The sequence below is a fragment of the Pongo abelii genome, chromosome 9 (genome assembly GCF_028885655.2).
Source record: "Pongo abelii isolate AG06213 chromosome 9, NHGRI_mPonAbe1-v2.0_pri, whole genome shotgun sequence".
Taxonomy (NCBI): Eukaryota; Metazoa; Chordata; class Mammalia; order Primates; family Hominidae; genus Pongo; species Pongo abelii.
Window position 1 is genome coordinate 152,064 of NC_071994.2, and position 23,734 is coordinate 175,797.

A 23,734-nucleotide genomic window follows, 5' to 3' on the forward strand; every position below is an offset into this window, starting at 1 on the left:
TTCCTTCCGCCTGTGAGCCTGTAAAATCAAAAACAAGTTAGTTACTTCCAAGATGCAATGGTACAGGCATTGGGTAAGAACGAAAGAACGAAAGAAAGAAAGAGAGAGAGGAAAGAAACAGAAGAAAGAAAGAAAGAGAGAAAGAAAAAGAGAAAGAAAGAGAGAAAGGTTTAATTAGCTCATGGTTCTTCTCCTTGGGAGGCCTCAGGAAACTTAATAATCATGGCAGAAGGTGAAGGGAAAGCAGGCACATATGACCGGCAGGAGAGAGAGCAAATGGGGAGGTGCTACACACTTTCAAACAACCAGATCTTGTGAGAACTCACTCACTATCAAGAGAAGAGCAAGGGGGAAATCCACCTCCATGAGCCAATCATCCCCACCAGGTCCCTCCTCCAACACTGGGAATTACAATTCAACATGAGATTTGGGTGGGGACACAGAGCCAAACCATATCATAGTTCTGCTCGGATTTTTTTACTTCTTTTGGAGTCAGTTTCAATAGCTTGTGCCTTTCTATGAATCAGTCCATTTCATCCAAGCTATCTAATTTGTTGGCATACAAGGGAGAGTCCACTTCCCTGCTCCTCCAAATGTCATGGAGCCTTCAGATGTCCTCATTCTGAGGCTGAGATGTAAAAATGGAATGCTTTATATCTTTTTCCATAAAAATGGAAAGTTGTAAAAAGGAAAGAAGGATGCTGCTCAGGGCACAGGACATGCGTGAGAACCTGGCTTCCCAAAGGAAGGAGGTTGAAGGGAATGCCGAGGCACAGTCGAGTGGACTCCAGGGAGGCCTAGTCAGCAGCTGCCATGAGAGAAAACCTGAAGGGAGGAAGAAATGCTTAAAGAGTTTCCTGACATTTTGCTGGGTAGTAAAATCCCTGTGGACGGAGCCTTTGAGGAAATACAGGAAATACACAACGCAGTCTCAATTGCGTGTTAAAGATTCTAAGTTGTCCTTGGGAATTGGCTCTGCTCAGAAGCTAGGCTTTGTGGGCAACACAAATCCAGAATAGACGGCACTACAGGCCAAGCTGCTCCCACCCGCCCCTCCTATTCCCTTGTCTGTTCACTTGTTCCTCTCCTCTCCCTACTCTCTGGCTTTCTTTACCCACCATTGTGGCCCCACAACCTGCAGCCCCTCCCTCCCAAATCCCCTCCTCATCCCCAAATTTCCACCTATGGCCAAGGACTCTGGGAAATGTTGGCTTTTGTTACCAAACCCTTTTCCAGGACTGTTATCAGCAGGTGCTAAGAGCTGATGAGGCAGAGTCCACTGAATGTGAGGCCCTTCTTATGCAGATGGACAGGCTATATCCCGACCCAGGCAACCCCACATCACAGGCCTCAGAACCTTTCCCACCTGGTATGCCAGAATGCCAAGGAGCCAATGCAATACTGTCCTGCTCCAGTGATCTCTCTGTCCTACAGCCATCGGTTCCCTTTGACCCCAGGAAAAGAGCATTTCAGGGGAAAGACCATGATCGGCGCTATGTGCTGGTGAGAAGCAAAGTGGAATCAGAACTGAAGTGGGTTTAGCAATCGAGATGCTTTTTTTTTTTTTCTGTCACCCAGGCTGGAGTGCAATGGTGTGAACTCGGCTCACTGCAACCTCTACCTCCCAGGTTCAAGTGATTCTCTTGCCTCAGCCTCCTGAGTAGCTGGGATTACAGGCGTGCACCACCACGCCCAGCTAATTTTTGTATTTTTAATAGAGATGGGGTTTCACCATGTTGGTCAGGCTGGTCTCGAACTCCTGACCTCGTGATCCGCCCGCCTCGGCCTCCCAAAGTGCTGGGATTACAGGCGTGAGCCACCGCACCCGGCCAGCATCAAGATGCTTTTGATGGCTCAGAAAACACAGGTGCAGAAGAGCAGTACAGTCAGGGCCGAGGCTGTCCCGTCTGCAGAACACGGCAGTGAGAACAGGAGGTGTGCAGGGCATGCCCGATGTGTGCAGTGAGCTTTACGCCCCAACCCTACAATATAAGTTCCCTCACTGCCCCATTTTACGAATGAGAAAATGGAGGCCCAGAGAAAGTGGGTAATTTGTCCAAGGTCACACATCTATTGGGCAGTGGAGCCAGGGTTTGATCCCAGACAGCCTGGTTCCGAAGACTGTGCTCTTCATCTGTGCATTCTCTGTCTTAAATGACAGGGACTGGGAGTCAGAGCACTTGGGGAGACTGCTTCCAATCAGTTTCCAATCAGTTGTTTCCAATCAGTTGTGCTGTGGAGAGAGAAAAGAGAATGCGCATTTAGGAGCGGTGGAGCTGTGCCTCAGAGGGCTGCATCTGCACCTGAGTGGGAGAGCCTCTGGGTTAGAATGGGGCCGAGTGAGAGGTCGGCGGGGCCACCTCGGGGTATTCAGGCTGGGGCGGTGGCCTAGAGGCCCAGCGGCGCCCACTGAGCTGGCAGCACCCAGACTCTCCCACAGCCGAGCTCCGAAGCACCCCTGTTTGTTCTCCAGGTTGTTGCCTTGCAGAATCCCAGCCTGTCAGAAGAGCTAAGTCAGGGCCAGCAGGTCAAGCAGCTGAGAACCCCAAATGGACAGACCCTGCCTCTGAGCCGGGTGCCCACAGCAGTCACTCCCCTCGCAGCCAGGCCGGGACACGGGCTCAAGGCCAGCCTCCGAAACTAGGCCACAGGCTGCTCACAGCTTGTCCCCAGGGCTCTACCCCAGGAAGACCCTGTCCCCTCCTCTACTGCTGGGAGCTGCCCATACTGTGGCCCGGAGCGAGGGCCTTGTCGTTGCTCTGGACCTGCCCGGGGGAGGCTGCTTCAGCACACAGGCCCCGCATGCTGTCTCTGCCTGGGGCCGGTGCCTCCCAAGGTTCTGTGATAACAGCAAGATGTGCTCATGTTCATGAAAGTCCTTTAAAGAGTACCCCCCAGCACGCACACGCACACACACACAACTAGCAAGATGTGTTCATGTTCACACACACACACACACAACTAGCAAGATGTGTTCATGTTCATGAAAGTCCTTTAAAGAGCACCCCCTGCACACACACACACACACACACACACAACTAGCAAGATGTGCTCATGTTCATGAAAGTCCTTTAAAGAGCACCCCCCAGCACACACACACACACACACACACAACTAGCAAGATGTGCTCATGTTCATGAAAGTCCTTTAAAGAGCACCCCCAGCATGCACACACACACACAACTAGCAAGATGTGCTCATGTTCATGAAAGTCCTTTAAAGAGCACCCCCCAGCACGCGCACACACACACACACACAACTAGCAAGATGTGCTCATGTTCATGAAAGTTCTTTAAAGAGCACCCCGCAGCATGCACACACACACACACAACTAGCAAGATGTGCTCATGTTCATGAAAGTCCTTTAAAGAGCAACCCCCAGCACATACACACACACACACAACTAGCAAGATGTGTTCATGTTCATGAAAGTCCTTTAAAAAGCACCCCCAGCACACACACACACACACACACAACTAGCAAGATGTGTTCATGTTCATGAAAGTCCTTTAAAGAGCACCCCCCAGCACGCACACACACACACACTCACACACACAACTAGCAAGATGTGTTCATGTTCATGAAAGTCCTTTAAAGAGCAACCCCCAGCACACACACACACACACACAACTAGCAAGATGTGTTCATGTTCATGAAAGTCCTTTAAAGAGCACCCCCCAGCACACACACACACACACATACACACACCAGGATGTGTGCTGGCGGCAGCCCCCTCCAGGCCACTCTCCCTCTCCCTCTGTGCCCAGCAGTCAGGTGAGACAGGCAGGGGCCCCAGCAGGAGGTCAGGAAGCAAGAAGGAGCAAGGAGGGATCCCCTCTCCACTCAGCTGTGTCCCCAGGCTCCTGCTGCCATGGCATCTCCTCCGCCTGCCTGGGAGCACCCCCGTACCACCCCTCAGCGTGGTCTCTCCTTCGACTCTGCTCACGGCTTTCCGAGGAATCCCATTGCAGCCTGGTCAAATGTGGGCGGCATTCCTCATTCCCTGCCACAGTCTGGCTGCCACAGCAGTGAGACTGGACAGCTGATGGCCATACACAGGCTTGTCATCACCCGCACCCCATGCAGAAGGCAAGGTGAGGAGGGGGCCTCTTACCCACTGACCACCTGTCCTGGGCCCTGTCCTTGTCCCTTTAGTCACCACAGCACCCTGGAAGGCAAGACTTTTCTCCTTGCTTTAGCGCAAGGGAAACTGAAACTTCGAGAGGTTGCTTTGACAGGGCCACATGGCCGGGGAGGTGGAGCCCAGACTCAAGCTCAGCGGAGTCTTCCTGAGTCTGTGAGCCTCCTGTGAGCCCCTACTCTGCTGGGGACCTTTCTAGGCACCAGAAAACCCCTGTAGGGACAGGCCAACAGGTACCTGGAGCCACCCTCTGCAGAGACCAGTGCTGATCATGCAGTATCTGGAGGCAGAAGCTGCTGGGGATGCACATTGAGAGTCTGAGGGGTAGGTGTGAATGGGACTGAACAAGAACCACAGCTTTAACAATCTGAACCTCAGGAAGAGGTGGGGTCTCTTTTGTCTTAAAATTTTTTTTTTAATCATAGGGAGAAATGGACCCATCTCTGGGCCCTTCCTCCAGTTCTCTCCCCAAAGCAGCTCTCAAGGCTCCTGATGGAAGCAGGACTGAACACAGGGGTCTTCGATGGCCCAAGGGAGACCTGTCAGGTCATCCAGCCAAGATGACAGGGTCAGGCCAGGCACTGCTCTTGCAGACAGCTTTGTGCACACAGGTTCATGCAGATGGGTTCTGTGTTCACATCCTGCAGCCGCCATAACAAATTATTACCGACACAGTGGCTTAAAACAGCACCCATGGCCAGATGCAGTAGCTCACACCTGTAATCCCAGCACTTTGGGAGGTTGAGGTGGGTTGATTACTTGAGGCCAGGGGACCAGCCCAAGCAACATAGCGAGACCCCGTTTCTACAATACATTTTAAAATTAGCCATGTGTGGTGGCGCATGCCTGTAATCCCAGCTACTCCAGAGGCTGTGGCAGGTGGATCACGGGAGCCCAGGAGTTCAAGGCTACAGTGAATTATGATCGTGCCACTGCACTCCAGCCTGGGCGACAGAATGAGACCCTGTCTCTAAAATAATTTTGTTTAAAAAACAGCACACATTTATTTTCTTACAGTTCTGGAGGTCAGAAGTCCAGTTGCTTTCCCAGGGCTGAGATCCAGGTGTTGGCCTGGCCGCGCTCTGCCAAGAGGCCAGGGAGAGAACCCTCCTCCTGCAGCCTCCCTCCTCATCGTCAGAGCCAGCAGCTTCAGTGCCACACCATGCCATGTTGGTGTCTAGTCACCCTCTGCTTCCACTTACGGCGTTCAGGGCAACATTTAGGCCCACCTGGAAAATGAAGGACCATCTCCCATCTCAAGATCCTGGCTTTAGTCTTGTCTGCCAAGTCCCCTTAGGCACATGAGGAACATTTGCACATTCTGGGGACTAGGACTCGATGTCTTTGGGGACTATTATTTAGCCTACCCCAGATACATTCACACACACACCATCAACATGGCCACAAAGACGTACACACACACCTCTCATTTCCACACATTAACCCCCCCGTTCCACACACTCTCACATTTGGTCCCGGGGGTCTTGAACACCCCTGACATCCAGCCTCTGCCCGCCAGCTGTTCAGGTCAGGTGGGGAGGCTGCAGTGCAGGCCCCTGCCCGGCGTCTCCCTGGAGACTGCCTTCCCTCCCATGTATGGTGCGTGCTGCTGGCTGTCCTCCCTGTTCCCTCTACCTGGAAGTCTTTCCTCACCCCTGCTTTCAGAGTCTAACCTCTCCCCAGGCCTCAGCCGAAGGCCTGGCTCTGAGCCAGCCACCTCCTTCACACAACCCACCTTGCTCTGAAGCTGCCTGCTCACAGCCATGCCCCGATGCCACACCCAGGGGTTCTTGGGGAACAGTAATGGGATAAAGGAGTAAGAAAATCAAAGGTCACCAAGCCAAGCCCTTAAAGGGCAATGCTGTGCGTGTGCCACAGTGCCCAACAGCATCTCGTGCCAGCTGAGCTGTGGTGTGTGGACCCGGGAATGGACCAGGCTGGACAACCTCTAAGACTTGGCTCCAGCTCAGCCTGTGAAGCACTCACCTCTCTGAACCCCACTTCTGCCCCGGAGTGCTAGACCCAGGGAGGAAGAGACCCCATGGACCAGCCAGAGGCCCCCTGCTCCGGGTGAGTGCTAGACCCAGGGAGGAAGAGACCCCATGGACCAGCCAGAGGCCTCCTGCTCCGGGTGAGTGCTAGACCCAGGGAGGAAGAGACCCCCATGGACCAGCCAGAGGCCCCCTGCTCCAGGTGAGTGCTGGCCCCAGGGTGGTCACTGGGAACCGCCTGGTCTCAGCCCTCTGGGGCCTCCACCTCACCCGCTGACTCCCTCAGGCTCTCCACCCTTATCCACATCCTTCCCCCACCCTCACTCCCAGGCTTAGGAGTCTAAGCACTGCCTCCCCACAGAGGGCATTTGTGGATTCTGTTCCCCACCAGGGGCTCAAACTCAGACCCTGGTGCAAGGCCCCAAGCTGGGCCCCACCAAAGGGTGGCGGGGGTGGGAACCCCAGGAATACAGCCTGGGCCTGGCAGTGTCTGCTGCTATAGAGGCCAGTTCTGCTCCGGGCTCGGGAAGAGAGGAAAAACTAGGAAAGGGAGGAAAGAGAGCTTTCCTTGGAAATACCTCCCTCGGGGCATGTGACCTGTCCTGGGGTGTGGAAGGACAGAAGCAGAAAGGGAGGTGCAGGGGAGGAAGGTGCCCCCCAGAGCTCAGATCAGCGGTGGCCAGTGCCCACTTCACCCTCAGAGGGCGAAGAACACCAAGACGCCCCAACCCGGGTCCGGGGACGGGGGAGGGCGAAGTCTGGGGTCACTCCCGGTTGCCCCCTCCCCCCACCCCATGGATCCAGACGTTGCTTGGCCCGGGACTCCCTGAGGCCCTGCCCGCGGTGGGTTCTCGGACGCCAGAGTCGGGGGAGGGCGGGGGTCACCCGAGGGCCGCTCCCCGATGACCCGCGCCCGCCCGCCCGCCTCCAGCACCGGGCCGCGCCTCGCGGTGGCCCGCGAGCTGCTCCTGGCTGCGCTGGAGGAACTGAGCCAAGAGCAGCTGAAGCGCTTCCGCCACAAGCTGCGCGACGTGGGCCCGGACGGACGCAGCATCCCGTGGGGGCGGCTGGAGCGCGCGGACGCCGTGGACCTCGCGGAGCAGCTGGCCCAGTTCTACGGCCCGGAGCCCGCGCTGGAGGTGGCCCGCAAGACCCTCAAGAGGGCGGACGCGCGCGACGTGGCGGCGCAGCTCCAGGAGCAGCGGCTGCAGCGTGAGTTCGGGGCGGGAGGTCCCTCCTGTCTGGGCAGAGGCTGGGCTGCCCTCCTCCCCGCTTCCCGGAGAAGCCCCGGCGCGGTCCTCGGCCCCCGCGTGTTTTATCCACAAATTCGCGGTCCCCAGGGGTAGGACCCTGCGTGCTCCTCAAGGTGACTCGGACCCCCGTGGCGCCTTCCCCTGTTCCCGCCCTCGGCGGAACCTCACCCAAGTTTCCTTTCCAGGGCTCGGGCTCGGCTCCGGGGCGCTGCTCTCCGTGTCCGGTGGGTCTCTCGCTGGAGGGCACGAGTGTCCCCAACCCCACTTGGAGGGTCCCGGGGAGGACCGGGGTGGGAGGGCCGCCAGGGGCGTGGGCTGTGGTCCCGTAGAGGAAACTGAGGCCTGAGCAGGGCCGGGGAGGGCGTGGGCTCCCTGAGGGCGCAGCCTGCCCCACCTCCGACCCCTGTCCCCGCGCTGTCTCCCGCTGCGCCCAGAGTACAAGAAGAAGTACCGGGAGCACGTGCTGCAGCTGCACGCGCGGGTGAAGGAGAGGAACGCCCGCTCCGTGAAGATCACCAAGCGCTTCACCAAGCTGCTCATCGCGCCCGAGAGCGCCACCCCGGAGGAGGAGGCGCTGGGGCCCGCGGAGGAGCCCGAGCCGGGGCGCGCGCGGCGCTCGGACACGCACACTTTCAACCGCCTCTTCCGTCGCGACGAGGAGGGCCGGCGGCCGCTGACCGTGGTGCTGCAGGGCCCGGCGGGCATCGGCAAGACCATGGCGGCCAAAAAGATCCTGTACGACTGGGCGGCGGGCAAGCTGTACCAGGGCCAGGTGGACTTCGCCTTCTTCATGCCCTGCGGCGAGCTGCTGGAGAGGCCGGGCACGCGCAGCCTGGCTGACCTGATCCTGGACCAGTGCCCCGACCGCGGCGCGCCGGTGCCGCAGATGCTGGCCCAGCCGCAGCGGCTGCTCTTCATCCTGGACGGCGCGGACGAGCTGCCGGCGCTGGGGGGCCCCGAGGCCGCGCCCTGCACAGACCCCTTCGAGGCGGCGAGCGGCGCGCGGGTGCTAGGCGGGCTGCTGAGTAAGGCACTGCTGCCCACGGCCCTCCTGCTGGTGACCACGCGCGCCGCCGCCCCCGGGAGGCTGCAGGGCCGCCTGTGTTCCCCGCAGTGCGCCGAGGTGCGCGGCTTCTCCGACAGGGACAAGAAGAAGTATTTCTACAAGTTCTTCCGGGACGAGAGGAGGGCCGAGCGCGCCTACCGCTTCGTGAAGGAGAACGAAACGCTGTTCGCTCTGTGCTTCGTGCCCTTCGTGTGCTGGATCGTGTGCACCGTGCTGCGCCAGCAGCTGGAGCTCGGTCAGGACCTGTCGCGCACGTCCAAGACCACCACGTCCGTGTACCTGCTTTTCATCGCCAGCGTGCTGAGCTCGGCTCCGGTAGCCGACGCGCCCCGGGTGCAGGGCGACCTGCGCAATCTGTGCCGCCTGGCCCGCGAGGGCGTCCTCGGACGCAGGGCACAGTTTGCCGAGAAGGAACTGGAGCAACTGGAGCTTCGTGGCTCCAAAGTCCAGACGCTGTTTCTCAGCAAAAAGGAGCTGCCGGGCGTGCTGGAGACAGAGGTCACCTACCAGTTCATCGACCAGAGCTTCCAGGAGTTCCTCGCGGCACTGTCCTACCTGCTGGAGGACGGCGGGGTGCCCAGGACCGCGGCTGGCGGCGTTGGGACACTCCTGCGTGGGGACGCCCAGCCGCACAGTCACTTGGTACTCACCACGCGCTTCCTCTTCGGACTGCTGAGCACGGAGCGGATGCACGACATCGAGCGCCACTTCGGCTGCATGGTCTCAGAGCGTGTGAAGCAGGAGGCCCTGCGGTGGGTGCAGGGACAGGGACAGGGCTGCCCCGGAGCGACACCAGAGGTGACCGAGGGGGCCAAAGGGCTCGAGGACACGGAAGAGCCAGAGGAGGAGGAGGAGGGAGAGGAGCCCAACTACCCACTGGAGTTGCTGTACTGCCTGTACGAGACGCAGGAGGACGCGTTTGTGCGCCAAGCCCTGTGCCGGCTCCCGCAGCTGGCGCTGCAGCGAGTGCGCTTCTGCCGCATGGACGTGGCTGTTCTGAGCTACTGCGTGAGGTGCTGCCCTGCTGGACAGGCACTGCGGCTGATCAGCTGCAGACTGGTTGCTGCGCAGGAGAAGAAGAAGAAGAGCCTGGGGAAGCGGCTCCAGGCCAGCCTGGGTGGCAGCAGGTGCGTCTCCAGGGCAGAGGTGCTCTCTTCTGTGTGAGGTGTGTGTGCCGGTGCAAACCTGTGCACCTCAGTGTCCATCTGGCATGGGGCGCACCTCCAGACCAGACCCTGGTTCCCCAAATGGGGAGGCTTTGACCACCTCCTTGCAAGGCAACGACTGAGTTCCTGTCTTCTTCCCCAGGGTGTCCTCACCATGCCCACCGTCAGCCACCCACAACCTATGAAAACTTCCTAGTATGGCCCTACAGCTCTGTCCCAGCCCTTCTTCCCATTATACTTTCTGACAATAAGCTCTGGAACACACGATGCCCTCTGTCCTGAGCCTCTGCACTTGCCCTTCCCTCCACCTAGAATATTCTCAGTTTGCTGCCTGTCCTGCAAGTCTGCCCTGGCTCCCCCAGCTGGCTGGGGACCCAACTGGCTCCAGAAGTGCCCTTTTGACCACCCTGCTATGACATCTGCCCCACACCTCCACCAGACCCTTGGCTCCTCCAGGGCAAGGCTTTTGCCAGAGTTCCTTTGAATTTAGCTCCAATTCAGCCCCTGCCCAGGTGCTTGCTATCTGTTGAGAGGATGAACGTCATGGTGTTGGCAGGGGCTGGGCCTGGGGACCCAACAACCCATGTAGGGGATGTGGGTGATACCGTCCCACTGGCCTCACTCAGACACCCCAGTGGGATGATGCCTGGGCCACAGATGAGTGGTTTTACTCTGGGTTTGGTTGGCGGAGTGTGAAGGAGGTGGCTCAGCATGGAGGTGAGGAGGAGGGGCAGCTCTGAGACCCCAGGACTAGAGATAGACAGGAGTCCTTTCCAGGAGGCACTGTGAGGAGCAGGGTGGGCTTCACCTTCCTCTCTCTCCCAGCAGTTCTCGAGGCACCACAAAACAACTGCCAGCCTCCCTTCTTCATCCACTCTTTCAGGCAATGACTGACCCACTGTGCCATCTGAGCAGCCTCACGTGAGTGGCAACGCCCCCAGCTCTTCCCATGGAGCGGGCTGAGAGCAGGATGCCCTGGGCAGAGACAGACGTATGGCCTAGGAAAGAAGGCTGAGGGGTCAGGCCAGAGCCTGAGGCCTGTGGGTGCTGGGGCTGGCAGGCTCTGCCCACACAGAGCAGAGGGAGGAGGGGATGAGGGTCTGGGGCTTCATTACCAGGTTAGGTACTGGTAGGAAAAAGTTGGTCCTGGTGTGAGTGGAAAGCAGCTAAGCGTACTGAGGGAGGGATTAAAGAAGACAAGAGTATATTTTCCTTCCGAAGGAAGGCTGCCGTTGGAAACTGCTGGGTTCTTAGAAGCAGTGAAGGAAGGTGTTCAAGCACAGGCTCCAAGGTCAGGCTGTCTGCAAATGCTAGCCTGCTTCTGTGTGCCCAGTGGCAAGTCCATCTGTTCAAGCTTCCATTTCCTCCCCTGTGAAATGGAGCCAGTAGATCCAGAGAGTTGGGGTGAGATTTAATGTGGCTACACATGTACAGTTCTTTTTTTTTTTTTTTTTGAGACGGAGTCTCGCTCTGTCGTCCAGGCTGGAGTGCAGTGGCGCAATCTCGGCTCACTGCAAGCTCCGCCTCCCGGGTTCATGCCATTCTCCTGCCTCAGCCTCCTGAGTAGCTGGGACTACAGGCGCCCGCCACCACGCCCGGCTAATTTTTTGTAGTTTTAGTAGAGACGGGGTTTCACCGTGTTAGCCAGGATGGTCTCGATCTCCTGACCTCGTGATCCGCCCGCCTCGGCCTCCCAAAGTGCTGGGATTCCAGGCGTGAGCCACCGCGCCCGGCCACATGTACAGTTCTTACATGGCAATAACTTTCCAGTCACTCTTAGCTACCACCAAGTGAGCAGAAAGGAAGAGAAAATCTAGGAACTAGTACTGATGGTGAAACAGGTATATCCTACGTTGATGGCGACTCAGCAAATTAGCTTGATATGGGGGTGGGGGATGTGGCAATCTGGAGATAAACATAAGAGCCAAAAAGGTGTTCACATTTGGCCCAGCAATTCTGCTGGTAAACTGAGATGTTCAGCACACCATTATTTACAATGGCAAAAAAAAAAAAAAAAAAAAAAGGATAAACAACAAAACTACCCAACCATTAGGGACTGCCTGACTAAATAAACTGAGTTGGCCACCTCAACTTGGTGGACGATTGCGCAGCAAACATGCTGAAACATGTCTCAGCTCTCCCAAGAGCTCGTAGAGAGTGTCGTAGGGAGAAATGGACACAGCTCCCCGGGGGTGCATGGTGACAAAGGGCAGGGCAGGCTCTGCCGGGTCCAGGGAGGGGACGTGGCGCCAACACATCTCTCAGCTGAACCCTGGGCCACCGGGCAGCAGGCATCGTGTGCAGTTGGAGGTGGTGTGGTGGCTGAGGCGCCTGCAAGTAAATCTCTGTGCTTCTTGACCACAGGCTGTCCCACTGCAAAGTCCCTGACGCAGTCTGCCGAGACCTTTCTGAGGCCCTGAGGGCAGCCCCCGCGCTGACGGAGCTGGGCCTCCTCCACAACAGGCTCAGTGAGGCGGGACTGCGTATGTTGAGTGAGGGCCTAGCCTGGCCCCAGTGCAGGGTGCAGACGGTCAGGTGAGGCCTGGCCTGGGAGGGACTGTGGGATGCCCCCGCCACCCCAGCAGCTCCTGAGGTTGGCCCTCCCACAGGGTACAGCTGCCTAACCCCCAGCAAGGACTCCAGTACCTGGTGGGTATGCTTCGACAGAGCCCCGCCCTGACCACCCTGGATCTCAGCGGCTGCCAACTGCCCTCCCCCATGGTGACCTACCTGTGTGCAGCCCTGCAGCACCAGGGATGCGGCCTGCAGACCCTCAGGTGGAGGCAGGGGAGGGAAGGGTGCTGGGGACACAGCCTGTCAGCCCAGGGAGGGGGAGGGGGCCTGGGGGCTTCCCCTAGACCCTGAAGAGGAGCCCCTCCCAGAGACCTCCCATGGGACCGAGCTCAAACACCAACCTAGGAGCCTGGCCCTGACAGCCCCGCCCTCTGAAGCCCTGGCCACAGCTCGGGGCCTTGACCGCTTTGTCTGACCAAATGTTCATCTGTTGTCTGGTGCCCATGGCAGCACTCTGGGCCAGTGGCCCCAATACCCTTTTGCCACCCCCAAGGCCTGGCCTCTGCCCCCTCCCCCAGCCTCCGACAAACCTCTCAACTGACACCACCTGTCCCTAAGTGTCTGTGGCACAGCTAAGCCGACAGACAGCCCGGTCACTGCCCGCAGCCCGGCTGCCCCCACGGCACTGCCCCCAAGCCCTGGCTGCTTTCCTCCACCGCTAACCCCGCTTCTGCTCTCTGTGTGTGGCTGCAGTCTGGCCTCTGTGGAGCTGAGCGAGCAGTCACTACAGGAGCTTCAGGCTGTGAAGAGAGCAAAGCCGGATCTGGTCATCACACACCCAGCGCTGGACAGCCATCCAGAACCTCCCAAGGAACTCATCTCAACCTTCTGAAGCCCTGGTGGCCAGAGCAGGGTGGAAGACCCTAGTCAAAGTCCCTGTGGAGAGATCGGCCCATTCCAAGGGCGGGAGGATATTGCTCTCGGCCTCTGGGAAACTTTTGAGCCGAGAGGCCCCGGACAGGCATGTGGGAGGCCCAGACACGGCACCCTGCCCCGTCCAGGACAGGCCCAGGACCCGCCCCTCTCTCCACACCTGGGGGACCCCCTCTCCCCCAGCCCCACCACTACTCCACCCACCTTCCTCTCCTGAGACCCTCCAGCCATTCCCCTTGAAGACAGCCCCCCCCGACCCCAAGCCACGATAATGATGGCGAGAGCTCCAATTAACTAAGCACCTACCTGGAGGGCAGAATGACCCTTCACTGTCTGGTCCCCATCTGCAGTGTGGCCCAACAGCCCCCAGAACTGTGCCCGTGTATACTGGAAGTAGGCAGGTCACCGTCCCTCCCTGTTAGGAATGAGACCATCCCTGAGGCTGTGGCCCAGGCCCAGAGGTGTCCAGTGTCTGAGATCTTTGGGAAGGGAGACTAGGGCAGGGTGGAGAGAGCAGAACCCCCGTGCTGAGTGGGAGGCATGATCACACGGTGGGTGAGCAGCCGCCGTGCACTGATGGTAAATTCCCCTGTGGACTCATTTCTGTTGGTTTCTATTACACTTGGCCAGGCGTGGTACAATACAGGTCGGTGCTCATCATCTTTCCAGCATTCCACTTTCACAGGGCAGGATGGTGGCCCCCGGTTCCCCAATGAGGAAAGTGAGTCTCAGGGGGCAGCCTGACTGCAGAAAGTGCTGCGACAAGGGCCCTGATGGACAGGACCTGCAGCGGACAGTCCTCGAATCCTGGAGTCTTCTCTGCTCAACCCTGCTGGGCTGCTGAGACTCCAGTCTGAGTGGGGAGGTGGGGGAGACTCTGGATTCAGCTCCATCACTACCCAGGGGAAATTCCCTACTATAATCCACTTTCTAACTCCATTTCTTCATTTCAAAAAACACAAAAACCCCTGTCCTCCTAGAGCTGACATTCTAGGTAGGAAGACAAACACCTATACGATACACAGTGTAATACAATAAATATATATACAATACATACCCAACACATATGTATGTGATACACAACGCAATAGCACAAATACGTATATTATACGTATACGTGTGCCAGGTGTGGTGGCACATGCCTGTAGTCCCAGATACTCAGGAGGCTTGAGCCGAGGATGCAGTGAGCTATTAGGTTGGTTGGAAAGTAAGCAAAAACCACAATTACTTTTGCACCAACCTAATATGATTTTGCCACCGCACTCCGGCCTGGGCCACAGAGAGAGACCCCATCGCTAATAAGTAATAAATAAATGTGTATCTGATACATAAATGCACACCACAATCCATAGGCCTATGATGCGGCCGGGCGCGGTGGCTCACGCCTGTAATCCCAGCACTTTGGGAGGCCAAGACGGGCGGATCACGAGGTCAGGAGTTCGAGACCATCCTGGCTAACACGGTGAAACCCCGTCTCTACTAAAAATACAAAAAAATTAGCCGGGCGTGGTGGCGGGCGCCTGTAGTCCCAGCTACTCAGGAGGCTGAGGCAGGAGAATGGCGCGAACCCGGGAGGTGGAGCTTGCAGTGAGCCAAGATCAGGCCACTGCACTCCAGCCTGGGCGACAGAGCGAGACTCCGCCTCAAAAAAAAAAGACCTATGATGCATCAACAAGTAACAATGTAATAAAGATGCAGAGGCAGGGCGGATAAATGCTGCGGAGGAAAGTAAGGCAGAGCCTGGGGCTGGTGGGAATGGATGGAGCGCAGGGTTTCCAGTTGCATGAAAGGGGGGTCTGAGGAAGTCTAACTGACTACTGGGCATTTGAAAATCCGAAGGAGTGAGGGGGCAAGCCCCAAAGAGGTCTTGAGAAAAAGGGCTTCAGACAATGATGCTGCCAGAGCAAGCCAGGCGGGGAGCTTGGAAAGTTCTAGAAGCAGTAAGGAAGCCAGGTAGCAGCAGCGGAGTAGGGGAAGGGGAGGAGATGAGGTCAGGGAACCAAGGCAGGTGCAGGAGGGGGTTTGTGGGTGGAGCTTGTGTGAGGAGAGCTTTTGGCTCGTCCTCGGTGAGTTGGGCGCCATGGCTGCCTTCTGGGCAGAGAGCAGGGTCTGCCTTAAATGTTGCGGGGGGGTCTGTTCACAACAAAAGCAGAAGTTGGGAGCGACTGAGCCACTCCAGGAGGAGGTGTGGGCCAATGGCGTGTTGGAGGTGGAGCCACAGGACCCGTCCATAGGTTGGATGGAGTGTGGGTGACAGAGGTAAACCAGGGCTCTCGGCCTGGGCAGCAGGACAGGTGGAGTCATCCTCACCTGTGCTGGGGACTCTGTGGGAGCAGCAGGCTTCCGAGCACGTGTTGGACCCCGGCGTCTCTGGCTGCACCGAGGGGTCAGGGCAGGGACATTGAGGCCGCGTCAGGGAGCGTGAGATACAGGGACAAGCGGGCCCAGGGCTGAGCCCAGCAGTGTCCGGGTGGAAGTGGCGTTGAGATGGGAATGGGGAATTGCACGGGTGGTCTCAGGAGGATGGAAAACCCAAGCAGCAGCTGGACCAGGACCGAGGCAAAGGGACCGCAGTTTAACAGAAAACCCAAAACGAGAGCGAGAAAATGGCCAAAACCCCGTGCGAGTGAGACGTCCATGACCCTTCCCGGCAAAATCCCAAATAAGGGAGAAGGGGCAGTCACGGCGGGGGCCGGGGTTCCCTGAAATCCCCTTCGTTTCCAGAATCCCTGAAGATTATTCCGCCCCCCAAGGAGGAAACCCAAGCTCCGCCGAGCGCGGCGGGTCTGGGCCTTCGCTTCGCTTCCTTCTGACCCGACCCTGAGTTCTTTCTCCGGACGGTGTCGCGAACCCGGGCGCCGGCTGGGGCTGGGGTCTCGCTGGCCTCGGAGCCCCCCGAGCCCTCAGGCAACAGCGAGGCGGCCGGGGGCGCAGAAGGCCCAGGTGGAGGCGGCCGGGGGCGCAGGCGGAGGGAGGAGTCGCGGGAGGGAACCCCCGGCCCGCGGGCCCCACCCACAGCCGCCCCGGGACACAGCTCGGGGTCCAGGCTCGAGCTTTGCTCGCTCGGGGCGCTTCGTGCAGGGAACGCCAGGCCCCCGAACGCAACCCACACGGGCCCCTGCCAGCGGGGACCGAGGGGAGCCGGGGCTGCAGCCACGAGTCCACGTCCCGCCCCCGGGCCCGGCCCAGCGACCGCCCCCGCCTCCCTCCCAGCGACCGCCCCCGCCGCCCAGCGACCGCCCCCGCCTCCCTCCCAGCGACCGCCCGGGCCCTCGGGGCGGGGACCGCGGACCTTCCTGGTGGCGCGGCGGCCGGGCGGCTCCCCCTTCCTCCCGGCCCTGGCGTGGAGCAGAGGGACACGGGTTCCCACGCTGGCGCCCGGCGACCGGGTGGGGCTGCGGTGAGTCCCAGAGGCCCCCGCCCCGCAGCTCCTGGCCGCCCCGGCGCGTCCCCCCAGCCCCCAGTCGCCCCATGCGCCCTCCCCCACCCCCGCCTGCCCCAGTCGCCTACACCCCCGAGACCCCCACCCGCCCAGCGCCCCCGCAGCCCCAGACTCCCTCCCCCATCCCGCCCAGCGCTCCCCCTCACCCTCCACGCACACCCGCCCCCACTTGCCGCCAACAGACGCAGGTCCCGACCACAGAGGGTGGGGGCAAGACCGGGGTTGTGGGGGGTGCGTTTGGAAAGCAGGGTTAGGACTGGAATTCTAAGGTGCCAGGTGGGAGAGACACACTCAGGGGCTCAGCTGGGTTCCTGGAGATCAACCTTTGGGGTCTGAGCACTTCTGTGAGTTGAGCTCCTTTCCTGGGTGTTTTCCTCTAGGAGGGGCCTCAGGAAAATCGGGGCTGCCCAGCTGGTTCCGCAACTCCCCCCAGTTCTGAGGGAGGCTTCAGGGGATTCCAGACGGTCTCAAGAGAGAGGCCCAGCCAGTCCCGGGGCCCCTGACACCCCATCAGGCCGCTCAGGCCCAGCAGCTCCATGGAGGACACCGGCGAGGACCCCACCACGTTCGCTGCCCACTCTCTTCCCAGTGACCCCCGTCTCTTGGCCACTGTGACCAGCGCATACCTGGGCACACGAGTGTTTCACGACACGCTGCACGTGAGCGGCGTGTACAATGGGGCTGGCGGGGACACGCACCGGGCCATGCTGCCCAGCCCCCTCAACGTGCGGCTGGAGGCCCCTGCAGGGATGGGGGAGCAGCTGACCGAGACCTTTGCCCTGGACACCAACACAGGTAGCGCCACCTGGCCTGCCTCACCCCCGCCCCAGGCATTGTTCCAGGTCGGTGGGGAAACCACAGCATCGAATCCCACCAGCACCTCCTGAGTTTACACCGGAGTCTCACTAACACAGGAGGCCCCAGAGGCCCGCAGGGTCCCCCCTTCCCTCCGCCTGGAGGCTTCCTGTGCAGCTGTAGCAGGAACAAGCAGCCAAGGGCCCGGAGGGATCCGCCTCATTATGGAGAGAGGCAGTGGTCGGGTGGTCCGCTCCTGCCCCAGAGAGGCCATAGCTTGGCAACCCACCTGCCTTCGCTTCTGCCTCCCCAGGCTCCTTTCTTCACACCCTGGAGGGCCCCCGCTTCCGGGCCTCCCAGTGCATCTATGCGCACCGCACGCTGCCCCACGTCCTGGCTTTCCGAGTGTCCATCGCCCGCCTGGCCCCGGGGAGCGGGCCCATCACGCTGCTCCTGCGGTCAACCTTCTCCCCAGAAAGCCCAGACCTGGACCTGCATCAGGGCCCTGACTTCCAGGGAGCCCGGTAAGGAGGGGGCTGGATTTGCGGCCAGGGAGTCCAGGGAGGGAGCTCATCCCTGAGGCATGGCCATACTCTCACAGGTACCTGTATGGCCACACCCTCACCCCTGAGCAGCCCGGGGGGCCACAGCAAGAGGTACACATGCTGTGGACACCAGCACCCCCAGACCTGACCCTTGGGGAAGGTGAGGAGGATAGGATGTGGGACTTCCTGATGGCGGTGGGCGGTAGCCAGGCTGAGGCTCAGGCCTGCCTCACTGAGGCCCTGCAGCTGCAGGCCAGGGGAGCTCTGTACACGGCTCATGCACAGGCCTGGGCCCAACTCTGGGCAGAATGCGGCTTGGACGTGGTGGGGCCCCTGCCGCTGCGCCAGGCCCTGCGTGGCTCCCTCTACTACCTGCTCAGTGCCCTGCCCCAGCCCAAGGCCCCAGGATACATCTGCCATGGCCTCAGTCCTGGAGGCCTCTCCAATGGGAGCCGTGAGGAATGCTACTGGGGCCACGTCTTCTGGGACCAGGTGAGCACTGTACACCCAGCGCCAGCCACACGGCAGGCGACACATGGAGGTCCACGGTCTCTGCCCTCCCTGGGATCAGGGCTGTGGTTGAGGAAGCACAGGGACTGTGACAAAAGGGAAGAGGCCTGGACGGTGTGCAGGAGTTTGGTAGAGGAGTGATCTAGGTGAGGGGAACGGAAGGCACAGAGACCAGAGCTGAGAGGGCCTGAGGTACTTTCCAGGGCGTGGGGAGGGGCCCCCACCAAGGTGAGAAGGGCTGCAGGTCCAGATCACCAGGGTTTGTAGACAGTAGTTTGGTGCTTGGAGTTTACCTGAGGGCCAGTAGAGCTCCAGGGACCTATCAGGACGGGGACCTGTGGGGACTGGGAAGGCCTGTGGGGCTGCGTGGAGCCCGGTGCTGGAGGCCGACGGGGGTGACAGGGACACTGAGGGCACAGAGTGGAGGGGCATGATGGCTGCTGGGCGTGGAGGTGTCGAGACTGACTGCTGGGGCTGCTCCATCGTTGTCTGAGCCTCCCGGTGCTGCTGCTGTGGCCGTTTCTTTGATGAGGCTCCCAGAGGCCAAGTCATTCACTGCAGGTTGGCCGGCCTGAGGCTGCCCATGCCCATATTCCGGCTGGAGCCTCTGAGGCCACACAAACGCCGGCTGGGGAGGCGAAGTGTGGAGCTGAGGACCAGAACTCCAGGAGCGTCTGGGCTGGAGACAGAACTGGGTGGGCAGGTGGGGAGGGCCTGCAGATCTGAGTGGGCAGCAGAGGAGGAACCCAGAAGACGCCAGCAATGGAGCTCTGCCGGGGTGGAATATGGCCAGGAGGGGTGGGAGCAGTGACGGCCTGTCCGGCGCTAGAACGAGGGACCGTGCTCTCAGGACCTCTGGATGTTCCCGAATATCCTGATGTTCCACCCAGAAGCCGCCAGGGCCATCCTGGAGTACCGCATCCGCACGCTGGGCGGGGCCCTGGAGAACGCCCAGAACCTGGGCTACCAGGTGAGGGGACCTGGGCACTGGCCCACAGGGCCCTGCAGAGCCTGCAGCCCCCACACCCCTCCCAGGCCTGTATCCCTCTCCCCAGGCCCCTCTCTGGACAGAGCTGGGACGTCCTAGATTTCCCACCCTGAGGCTTGTGGGGCCTCAGCAGTGCCCTGCAGCCCGCACCTGAGAGAGAGGAGGTGGGAACCGCAGCAGGCTGGGACCCCGCTTTGGCCCAGGACCCCCCGGGGTGCCCTTGCTGCCCTGTACCAGGGTCAGCACTCGGTGAGAACTGGGCAGAAGCCACCTGGCCCCGTGAGGACGTGTAGTGGGCCTTCTAGCAGTAGCACCCACCGGTACCTGGCGCAGGCCGTGCCCCCCTCCTCCAGGGCGAGGGCATGGGAAAGTTGGGGGGCCACCTCTCCCCTCCAGCAAGGTCAAGTCTGCCCCCTCCCAACCCCTCAGGGAGCCAAGTTTGCCTGGGAGAGTGCAGGCTCCGGCCTAGAGGTTTGCCCTGAGGACATTTACGGAGCCCAGGAGGTCCACGTCAATGGGGCCGTGGTGTTGGCCTTCGAGCTGTACTACCATACCACCCAGGTGAGGTGCTGCGTGCCCAGCATTCCTGCAAGTGTGGCCAGGCAGCTGGTGTAGCCCCCACTCCTCGTGGCTTCCTGTTTGGGGCCGGTCCTGGGAAGCTGGCTGAGGACAGGTGTCTCAGTGCCAGGCCTTGCTTCTGGGCACAGACAGGCCACTGGGAATGAGAGTGACTGGGGCCCTGGCCTGTGTGCCGCCTCCTGTTCCCCAGGACCTGCAGCTATTTCAAGAGGCTGGTGGCTGGGACGTGGTCAGGGCTGTGGCTGAGTTTTGGTGCAGTCGTGTTGAGTGGATCCCCAGGGAGGAGGAGTACCACCTGAGGGGTGAGGGCCATGGTGGGGAGGGGCTTGGGGAGGAAGGGTGGATGCTCCCAGACTCAGCAGATGATTTTCAGACACCTCACATGTGCCAGCCCCACGCTGACCACCGGCGTGGAGGGAAGGCCTCTGAGACTCTGCATTGAGCACCATCTTGGACTTGTGTTTCCAGGAGTCATGTCCCCCGACGAGTACCATTCAGGGGTCAACAACTCTGTGTACACAAACATCCTGGTCCAGAACAGGTCAGACACAAGATCCCCTCACCTCACCCCACCCCCGCCCCAGCTGGAGACCTGCTCCAGTGCCCCCACTAGGCAGGCAGCAGCTGGAAGCGTAGGGATTGCAGCCTCCCCCACCTACCTCCACCTCCAGCCTGCGCTTTGCTGCTGCCCTGGCCCAGGACCTGGGTCTGCCCATCCCCAGCCAGTGGCTGGCGGTGGCTGACAAGATCAAGGTACCCTTTGACGTGGAGCAGAACTTCCACCCGGAGTTCGATGGGTATGAGCCTGGTGAGTGGACCCCTTCAAGGGCTCCTCCCCTGCCGTCGAGACCCTCAAGTCTGTCCCGGAACACCCCCCAGTCCAGCAGCATCTCCCTGTAGGAGAGGTGGTGAAGCAGGCAGACGTCGTGCTCCTGGGATACCCCGTCCCCTTCTCCCTGAGTCCTGAAGTTCGCAGGAAAAACCTGGAGATTTACGAGGCTGTGACGTCCCCCCAGGGCCCCGCCATGACCTGGGTGAGCACCTGGGGCTGGGGAGTTCCTGCTCCAGTGGCCTCAGTCTTCTCTGCCCACGCAGTGGGCCTCACCCCTGTGTGTCCTCTTACCTCTGACCCCAGAGCATGTTTGCTGTGGGCTGGATGGAGCTGAAGGACGCAGCGCGGGCCCGGGGCCTCCTGGACAGGAGTTTTGCCAACATGGCTGAACCCTTCAAGGTCAGCCTGGCCACGCCTGCCTCCCACTGGACCCCTTGTGGTGGGAGTGGAGCCCGGCCTCAGAGCAGGCACAGCAGGGTGCACCCCTGGAGCTTCCTGCCAGATCTTGGGACAGCAGCCCAGACAGGACGGTGTCCTGGGGGTCCTGGTGTCAGCTGCCCTTTCCCCTGCAGGTGTGGACAGAGAATGCAGACGGGTCAGGTGCTGTGAACTTCCTGACAGGCATGGGGGGCTTCCTGCAGGCGGTGGTCTTCGGGTGCACAGGGTTCAGGTAAGTGCAGAGGCTGGCAGAGGGCAGCCCACGCCCCCACCTGCCACCTCACAAACCTCTCCTCCCACAGGGTCACCCGAGCGGGTGTGACCTTTGATCCTGTGTGTTTGTCGGGGATCTCCAGAGTGAGCGTCTCCGGCATCTTCTACCAGGGGAACAAGCTCAACTTCTCTTTTTCCGAGGACTCCGTGACCGTGGAGGTCACAGCTCGAGCGGGGCCTTGGGCTCCCCACCTGGAGGCTGAGCTGTGGCCGTCCCAGGCCCGGCTCTCCCTGTTGCCAGGTAGAAGACCACCCCAGCCCCCAACAGCCCAGGCGCCTGTGACCCCAGGCTGCCCCTCACCCCCAGGCTGTCCCTCACCCCCAGGCTGCCCCTCACCCCCCGGCTGTCCCTCACCCCCAGGCTGTCCCCTCACCCCCCGGCTGTCCCTCACCCCCAGGCTGTCCCTCACCCCCAGGCTGTCCCCTCACCCCCAGGCTGTCCCCTCACCCCCAGGCTGTCCCTCACCCCCAGGCTGTCCCCTCACCCCCCGGCTGTCCCTCACCCCCAGGCTGTCCCCTCACCCCCAGGCTGCCTCTCTCCCTGCAGGACACAAGGTCTCCTTTCCCCGCTCGGCTGGCCGGATACAAAGGTCACCCCCGAAGCTGCCTGGAAGTTCCAGCTCCGAGTTCCCTGGGAGAACTTTTTAAGGTGTTGGGGACCCACTCCAGAGCCCCCTCTGGGTCACCCTGGGTTCCTCCAGCCCCACTGAGTCACTCACTGTGGACCCTGCCTCTGAATAATCAGGAACGTTGGCTTCAGAGATGTCTCTTGGGCTTTCCCTCTGGCCACTCCTTCTGCACCCACCCCTCCTAGGCACCCTCCTAGCCTGCCATCCCTCGCCTGCAGCCAGGCTCTCAGGGAAGGTCCATGCTGCTTGTGGTCACAGCGGCCGGCCGCTCTGCTGAGAAGGCAGAGAGGCAGGCGCAGGCCTCAGCGTGGACAGCAGGGATAAGGGGCACGAAGGATGGGGACTCGGCCCCTTCGGAATTCCTCAGGACTCTCAGGTGCAGCTTTGCCGAAAAGGAACTTTTCATGTCGTGCAGTTGAGGGGACTTAGTCTCAATCCCAGGCTCCTCTTGACTCTGGGCAGCTTTAATCAGGTTGGGCAGCCTCTGCTACAGCGTGGGGTGGGATGGCTCTCTTTCCTCAGCCACGCAGCTTGTGAGGACAGAGGTTGGGGAGTGGGAAGTGGGAAGTCACCAGAGAACAGAAGAGGGATTTGAGAGCGAGACCCCAGTGCTCTCCGGGGACCAGCCAGAGGGACTGGAGCCAGATGTGCATGGGTTCAAGGCCCTGGCCCTGCCCAGCCTCTGTCTTGGGGCCTCAGCCCCAGGGTTGGGTCGTCAGCAGTTTCCCAAGAACAAGATGTGGTGACATCTGCTGCTGAAACCCTGATGAGGACCAGGCCCCCTGCACTGCTGTCAGCCTGAGGAATTAAAGCTTTGGTGCTGGGAAGAGCATTATTCCTCTGAGGAGCCACTGTGCTTCCTTCTGAAGTAAGGGCCATGCCCTGGGTCCCATTTCTCCTTTCACTTGGGTCGGGAAGCACAGCAACTTTGAGGCTCGCGCCCAGCAACATGGGTCCCCTCGCATCTGCACCTCCCTCCTGCTCTGGTGTTGCCGCTGCACCCTGTCCTCGGAGGACAGCGGAGCTTCGGATAGAGACTCAGGGAGGGAGGGAAGGAGGCAAGGATGCCTGTGGAAACATCTTTCGGGCAGGTCTGGGGGTCAGGATGCCTGGGTCTCCCGAGGCCTGTCTGCCTGTCTCTGCCACCCTCAGCGGCTGCCAGAAGCAGCGTGTGGGGGACGCATGTGCTGCAGCACACTCGCGGCCAAGACCAGCACTCAGAGGTCGGCTCCCCCTACAGGAACTGTGTAGAGTGCAGACGGCTGAGACCTGTAGACACCGCGTGTCTTATGGCAGCTTGCTTGCTGGGGCTCATGCCACGGTGGAGAGGGGCTGTGGGTCAGGGGGTAGCCTGGCGTGCAGTCCAGTGCCGGGCAGGAGCCCTGCAGAATGCAGCCTGACGCCTCCATGTGGCTCCCCCGGCCCCTTCAGGCTCCCTCAGCTGCAGAGCTGGGTCCCATCCGACACTGTCGCTGGGCAGCGAGAGGCAGAGGCAGGTTCCCCGAGGGAAGCATGGGCCCCGTCTCCCTGCCAGGGTTGCCCCAGCAGGAGTTCATCTTTGCAGCCCCAGAGCCAGGGTGATGTGGGCACAGGTGTCAGGTCAGAGTGGTCGGTAGCCTTGCGCCCGCAGGAGAGATGT

The 23,734-nt window shown here is 60.4% G+C and overlaps 2 protein-coding genes across 7 annotated transcripts; both read left to right on the plus strand.

Annotated features, from left to right (window-relative positions):
- Nucleotides 1-6,020: 6,020 nt before the first annotated feature.
- Nucleotides 6,021-13,707, plus strand: NLRP6 (NLR family pyrin domain containing 6). 3 transcript variants are annotated; one of them, XM_024241353.2, is made up of 8 exons: nucleotides 6,021-6,211; nucleotides 7,064-7,344; nucleotides 7,571-7,609; nucleotides 7,820-9,578; nucleotides 10,446-10,538; nucleotides 11,982-12,152; nucleotides 12,227-12,394; nucleotides 12,885-13,707. In XM_024241353.2, the coding sequence occupies exons 1-8, from the start codon at nucleotides 6,183-6,185 to the stop codon at nucleotides 13,021-13,023; spliced, it is 2,679 nt and encodes an 892-aa protein (XP_024097121.2). In that variant the 5' UTR covers nucleotides 6,021-6,182; the 3' UTR covers nucleotides 13,024-13,707. The 3 variants fall into 3 exon arrangements, with proteins under 3 accessions (XP_024097121.2, XP_024097119.2, XP_024097120.2); XM_024241351.2 differs by lacking the exon at nucleotides 6,021-6,211 and adding an exon at nucleotides 6,306-6,334 and having other exon boundaries at nucleotides 10,443-10,538; XM_024241352.2 differs by lacking the exon at nucleotides 6,021-6,211 and adding an exon at nucleotides 6,306-6,334.
- Nucleotides 13,708-16,302: 2,595 nt separating this feature from the next.
- Nucleotides 16,303-22,930, plus strand: PGGHG (protein-glucosylgalactosylhydroxylysine glucosidase). Of its 4 annotated transcripts, XM_063728310.1 has the most exons (15): nucleotides 16,324-16,464; nucleotides 16,887-17,301; nucleotides 17,615-17,825; nucleotides 17,903-18,006; nucleotides 18,154-18,338; nucleotides 19,207-19,326; nucleotides 19,774-19,905; nucleotides 20,114-20,225; nucleotides 20,392-20,464; nucleotides 20,595-20,731; nucleotides 20,824-20,957; nucleotides 21,059-21,154; nucleotides 21,328-21,425; nucleotides 21,496-21,707; nucleotides 22,014-22,225. In XM_063728310.1, the coding sequence occupies exons 2-15, from the start codon at nucleotides 17,043-17,045 to the stop codon at nucleotides 22,112-22,114; spliced, it is 1,974 nt and encodes a 657-aa protein (XP_063584380.1). In that variant the 5' UTR covers nucleotides 16,324-16,464; nucleotides 16,887-17,042; the 3' UTR covers nucleotides 22,115-22,225. The 4 variants fall into 4 exon arrangements, with proteins under 4 accessions (XP_024097123.1, XP_063584380.1, XP_054379996.1 ...); XM_024241355.3 differs by having other exon boundaries at nucleotides 16,303-16,464; nucleotides 17,903-18,338; XM_054524021.2 differs by lacking the exon at nucleotides 21,059-21,154 and having other exon boundaries at nucleotides 17,903-18,338.
- The last annotated feature ends 804 nt before the right edge of the window (nucleotides 22,931-23,734 follow it).